General features: G+C 47.6%; 1 protein-coding gene across 1 annotated transcript in view; it reads right to left on the minus strand.

The window, feature by feature from the left end:
• LOC135211527 (ribosome biogenesis protein bop1-A-like) overlaps positions 1-6,545 on the minus strand; it is a 121,492-nt gene that overhangs the window by 90,928 nt on the left and 24,019 nt on the right. The window contains 1 exon segment of the mRNA XM_064244830.1: positions 5,950-6,025. Coding sequence (XP_064100900.1) covers positions 5,950-6,025 — 76 coding nt within the window.

Raw genomic sequence — 6,545 nt, forward strand, 5'->3', positions numbered from 1 at the left:
TAGATGTGGAAGGTCTACGTGCATTGGCAATAGCCCTTGCAGACTTTGCCGAAAAGCCCTTAGCTCTGACGAGACTCTTGATAGTCTGAATCCAGTCAGACTGAGAGAGGGGAGGTTTTTGTGAACCTGTCGAAGTGGGGCTGTTTGAGCAGATCGACTCTAGAGGTAGGGATCTTGGACATCCACCAGGCTTCCAGTACCTCTGTGAACAGTCGTGGGGGCCGGGCCAGAACGGAGCTATCAACGTCATCCTTGCTCCCTCTGACGCTGCGAATTTCCTTAACGTTTCCCCTATAATCTTGAAAGGCGGGAACGCGTAAAGATCCAGATTCCTCCAATCCATCAGGAATGCATCTATAGCCCACTGCTCTTGGTGTCTGCAATAGGGGAGCAGTATAGATCTATCCACGAATTCCATGGAGTCGGTCGCAAATAGATCGAGATGGGGCCTGCCCCACGGTCCTCCACAGCTCCTGGCATACTTCCCGCTGCAGAGTCCACTCTGAGGGAAGGACTTGATTCCTTCTGCTTAGCAGATCCGCTCTGACATTTCTTTCTTTCCCTGTACGAACCTGGTGAGAAGCCTTATGTTCCTTTCCTCTGACCACAAGAGGAGCGATCTCGCTGTCTCGTACAGGGAGAAAGAGTGAGTCCCCCCCTGTTTTCCGAATGTAAGACAGGGCTGTAGTGTTGTCGGAGTTGATCTGAACATATTTCTCTTTTACGAAGGGTTCGAGGTCTTGAGAGCTAACCAAACGAAATCGCTTAGCTCCTTCTTGTTGGATGTGCCAGGACAGGACCTGATCCCCCATCCAGGTGCCTGACACTTCTCTCGACCCGAGAGTAGCTCCCCAACCTTTGTCCGAAGCGTCTGCATACAACACTAGGTTAGGGTTCCGAACCTGCAAGGAAAGGCCTTCCTTGAACAATAGAGGGTCTAGCCACCAACTTATATCCTCCTTTATCTCTTGGCGAAATCGTTGAACGCAAAGTCCAGACCTTGAGATTTCCGATCCCAGTTCCTCGTCAGGAAGAACTGTAGGGGTCTGAGGTGCAACTTCCTAGAGAAACGAATGCGCCAGCGAGGAGAGTGTCCCCAACAGACTCATCCACTCCCTCGCTGTGCATACATCTTTCTCTAGAAAGATTGCTACCTTCTCCAAACCTCGGGTTATCCTCTCTGGGGACGGATACGCCCGAAAAAACCTGAGAAGCCATCAGAATCCCAGATAGATACGCTCTTGACTGGGGATTAGCTGTGACTTCTCGAAATTCACTAGCAAACCCAGAGAAGCTGCTAGATCCAACGTCACTCGTAAGTCCTCCAGACATTTCTCCTTGGATTTGGCCCTGATAAGCCAATCGTCCAAGTAGAGGGAAATCCTCACTCCCTCGAGATGAAGCCACTGGGCAACGTTCTTCATCAGTCCTGTGAAATACTTGGGGGTCCGTGTGGAAAGGCCGAAGCATAGGGCCCTGAACGAAATAAAAACGTTCCCTCCCCACATGAATCTGGGAGAAATTTGCGAAGAAGAAGGATGGATCGGCACATGGAAGTAAGCGTCCTGAAGGTCCAGCGACACCATCCAGTCCCCGGACGAAGAGCTGCTAAGACTGATGACGTCGTCTCCATAGCGAACTTCCTCTTCTTCACAAAGACATTCAGGGCGCTCACGTCCAGCAACCGTCTCCATCCTCCTGAGTTCTTGGGAAACTAGGAACAGACGGTTGTAGAACCCCGCTGCGAAAGAGGGTCCTGACAACCATCTCTATTGCCTCTTTCTCTAACATCAGCTCTACCGCTGAGAGCGAGGGGCCTTGATTCATTAGTGGGTTCTTTGTATTTGGCCACCAGTGCCCTTGGAGTGGTGGTCAAGGGTGGTCTCCGAAATAAAGGGAATGAGTATCCCCTCTTGATGATCGCGACACCAGTTGTCCGCCCCCTTTCGTGCCCAGTCATCTGCAAAGTTCAGAAGTCTGGCACCCACAGTTGTCTGGAGGACACCCGAACTACTTCTTGGCCCTAATAGACCGGGAGAAGGTCCTTCCTCTTCTAGGTGGTCTCGAACCTCTGGAGGAAGAAGAGCGAGACGAAGGTCCTCTCGAAAGGGTTCTTGCCTACTTTGAGCCTCTTTCTTCGTCTTCTGCTGAAACGAAGGTTTCGGAATTCTAGCCGAGCAAGCTAGCATATCCTGCGTCGCTTTTGCTGATAACGAGCTGGAGATATCTTAGTCTTCTTGGGGAAGAGTTGCGGGGAAAGCTGTGAATACAGCAAGGAAGCTCTCTGTGCGTGAGAAACCGCCTTGTGGTAAGAAAAGAGCAGAAAACGACCCTCTTCTTTACCACTCCTGCCACACCAAAAAGTGAAGCAATTTCCCCGGAAGGAACCGTCTCTCACTGCCTTGTCCATGCAAGACAGAACTGCGTGGGAGGTCTTCAGGCGAAAGAGTGTCTTGCTCTTGAGTCCTCTTAGCCAACACTCCCAGGGTCCAGTCAAGAAAGTTAAAAACTTCTAAGACTCGGAACATCCTTCAGAAGGGATCAAACTCGCTCATACCCCACGTCGTCTTCGCAGAATTCAGCGCCGAGCGACGTGCGGAATCGACCAACGAAGAGAAGTCCGAGTCTGCAGAAGAGGGAAGAGTTAGACCCAAGGGCTCTCCTGACTCGTACCAGAACCCCATCTTACCCGTCAGCTTGGACGGGGGAAAAGAAAAAACTGTCTTGCCCTTCTCTTCTTTTGAAAGCAACCAGTCGTCAAAGTTCTTCATAGCCTTCTTCATAGACACTGTAGGCTTCATCTTAACGACTGAAGACTTCTTAGCCGTATTGGTCGTTGAAAATAAGGACGGAGGAGACGGAGGAGCAACGGCCGAAAGAGACTCCCCAAAATCTTGCAAGAGGAGGTCTGTAAGTCTCTTATACGAAGAAACCGAAGCATCCTTGGGCAAATCTTCCTCCGAATCAGCAACAAATTCTTCCGAAGAATGACGTCTAGAAGCTCTACTGCCCGGAGGAGAGCTAATCCTTGGAGAGCGCCTACTGGAAGAAAAACCACTGGGAGAGCGCTTACACGGGGAGCGCCTACCAGGAGAGCGCCTACCAGGAGAGCGCCTACTTTGAGAGCGCCTCCCAGGAGAGAGCCTACTAGGAGAGCGCCTACTAGGAGAGCGCCTACTTTGAGAGCGCCTCCCAGGAGAGAGCCTACTTGGTGAGCGCCTGCTAGGAGAGCGCCTACTAGGAGAGCGCCTACAAGTGGAGGCCCGTCTGTCGGAAACAGATTCTAACTCCACAGAAGAGCGTCTGGATAAGGGAGAGCGCCTATCAGGCTCTCTGCGCCTGCTAGGCTCTTGGCGCCTGCCATCCTCAATACGCCTGCCAGGCTCTTGACGCCTGCCACGGGGAGAGAAAACATCCACAGATGAATCCCTGTCAGAAGCGCGGCGCTTACAAGGCTCTGAGCGCCTATCCAATCGGGAGTGATCTAACGGAGGAGAAAACATCCGTTGCCGCCTACCAGGCTCTTGGCGCCTACTAGGCTCTTGGCGCCTACTAGGCTCTTGACGCCTACTAGGCTCCGAGCGTCCGTCAAAAGGAGAGTGGCCACCAGGCGAAGAACTCTTCCTTCGCTCCTGACGAAACGAGGCTCTTGACGTCTGTCAAGCTCTTTGACGCCTAACTGAGAGGAGCGGAAATCCTGAGGAGAGAGCCTGTCTGGCTCCTTACGCCTTACATGCTCACACTCTTGCTGGGAAGAGAGGAGAGCCTACTCGGAGAAAGATCCCGAGCTCCAGCCTGCACTTCTGACCTCCTACTAACAGGCTCAAAAGCTCTTCTAGCCAAAGGAGATTTAGCCGAAGGAACGTTCTTAGACTTCTTCACCGGAAGTGAGGCGTCCTTCCGACGATGAGAAGTCCCGGCAATAGACTCCGCTAAAGCCGCAATCTGCGCCTGCAGACCCGCCAGGATACGCGCAGGAGATCTCTTAAACTCCTCTACAGGGGACGAACAAGTCCGAGAGCGAACAGGAGAAGCGTAACGGACGAAATCTGGTTCTCTTGCGTTCACTTCTGGCTCTTCCGCGAAGGATTCGGGGCTGGAAGGAAGGGCGCAAGGATCCATTCCAGGGCCTCTTGAGAGGGTGAGACGACTCCGATGCGCTCCATCTACGCTGAGGAGAAGGCGACGAAGATGACGAGAAGCACTGGCGCAATAACTCCTTCTTGGTTCGATCCAAGGCAGCCTGGGAAACGAGCAACAGGAACTGCCGAGGGACGCCTGACCGGTGGGGGTTCTCCCTAACCTTCCTGCGGCTTTCGACTTTCCTCCTCCACTGGGTCTGGGAGTCTGGAAGAGGTCTAGGCCTGGAAGCGTTAGTGAGCCGGTCAGACGCACCCTCCACTGCACTAGGGGCACTGCACTGATCACTTGCACTATCATCACTCTTACCTTGTCGAGAGCGAGCGAGGCTCTCCTTACTCCTGATCGAGGCTCTCCCAGAAGCAACTTCCGAAAACGAATCTTCGGGTTCAAAGCTGGGCGCAGGGGCTGAAACTGGAGAAGGAACTACTTCTACTACAGGATTCTCAGCGTCAACTTCACTCACCCTCGATCTACTAGAAACTCTTTGAGAAGCCTTGCGCACTCCCTATCCTTCTCTACTTTCTCACATAAGAAGAGAGAGCCTTCCCAACCATCCTCATCCAAATTCTCACACTCTTTGCAAGGGTTAATAAAAGAGCATTCATTCCCTCTACACGACTCACATACCGAGTGAGGATCTAATGCAGCTTTAGGAAGCCTAACTTTACATTCCTTCTCTGAACAAACCCTAAATAAACTAGGTTTCTTAACTTCAGAATCATCCTATGATTATAGATTAGTAAGAGAAATCCAAAAGAAAAATCCAAAAACAGTCCAAAAAGCGTATATGCCAAGCCAACAAACAAAGGGTACTTCACCAAAATCCATAATCGTCGGCAACGAGAACGAATTTTAAACTATCGTAAGGACTGAACAACAGGTGTTGTCCAGCCGGCGACAGAAAATAATCTGACAAGAAAGGGGGATGGTTCTTACACCCGCCTCCCAGCGGCGGGTAAGGTAGATCACCTGACCTACCTGTAGCGTGTGCCGCGAGTTTTGAATTTTCTGTCGTGACTCAGAGACCTAAGCTAAGTATATATCTGGCAGGGAAGTTCATGTACAAAAATTTCTTTTTATTGGGGGTGGGTGAGAAATGGGGCTAGGCTGCAAGAACGGTTATCCTACTACTTCCACCTAGCACAAAATACAGTATCATTATCACTCTTAAACAGTGGGATATCCAAAATCTTTTACTGTAGCCGTTTACCACCATGGTTACATAAATTTTCTATCCTTGGAACCAATATTAGCTGGGCAATAACGTTCTCTCTTTATTTATGACTATTTTATACATAAGTAGTGCTATTCTGGCCCTGAATTTTTTATATATGAGCTTGTTAGGCTTTCATCCTTGTTCCAACTACCTACAAGCTCAAATAACAATACTACATGTATAATGTATAACTGAATCACAAAGGTTTGGAATGTGATAAATGCATAAATAAAGGTATGCCACGAACAAAAGATAAACAACAGAGCAGCTGCAAGATCTTGAATCAATGTCCTTTACTTAGCAGACAGACTGACATACATGAGAAACTGAGAGGACAAGGAAGGGTCATATAAGTGCAGATAGGGATTTATAAGGAGATTAGTACCGAGATCCAACACACCTGGAGAATGGAGTAACCTTCCCAAACGAGCATAAACATGGGTACAATCTAAGAACAAAAAGATTAAGTCCAACTGCTCGACACAGAGACAAGACAATTAAAGTATTACATATACTACAGGGCGGTAACTGACCACATTCAGATCTTTGGTAAACAAAAACTTATTCACAAAAAAACATATTAAACATACATATACAAAGAAAATATCTATAAGGCAACTAATTTGTATTAAGTCTGTGACTGTATCTTTAAGGTCATTCTTAAACCTGTTACAAATACAAGGGTCTAAATGAAACAGGCCACAACTAATATTTAAATTACAATGGGACGTAACTTGTATAATGGCAGATTCTAAAAGATTTTGTGATAAGACATCTTTTGATCTTGCAATTACTGAACTATCAATCTAATTTATCTAGTGGTTGTTTTCACTTAAATGGATGAATATTGCATTAGATGTTTGCCCAGTTTTGACAGAATATTTTGTATTTTTTGTAAATATTTTCGTAAATTATTGTTTGAGACAGAGAGAGAGAGAATATTTCTTATATAACAGTAAATTACATATTTATTAGTGGAGATCTTTTTATATGATTCTGTTCTAGGATAATATGAGTTTATTCTATATAAAAAAAAATTAGCACTTCCTATTTCATTTAGGTACCAAACAAAATTGTATAATTTTGGCTAAAAAAAAAAAAAAAAAAAAAAAAAAAAAAAAAAAAAAACTTTTTTTTCTTGTTTCCTTTCAGATTTTGACCTCTATGGGTCCTACACCTTTTCTGG

This window comes from Macrobrachium nipponense, chromosome 4 (assembly GCF_015104395.2).
Source record: "Macrobrachium nipponense isolate FS-2020 chromosome 4, ASM1510439v2, whole genome shotgun sequence".
NCBI classification, from domain to species: domain Eukaryota; kingdom Metazoa; phylum Arthropoda; class Malacostraca; order Decapoda; family Palaemonidae; genus Macrobrachium; species Macrobrachium nipponense.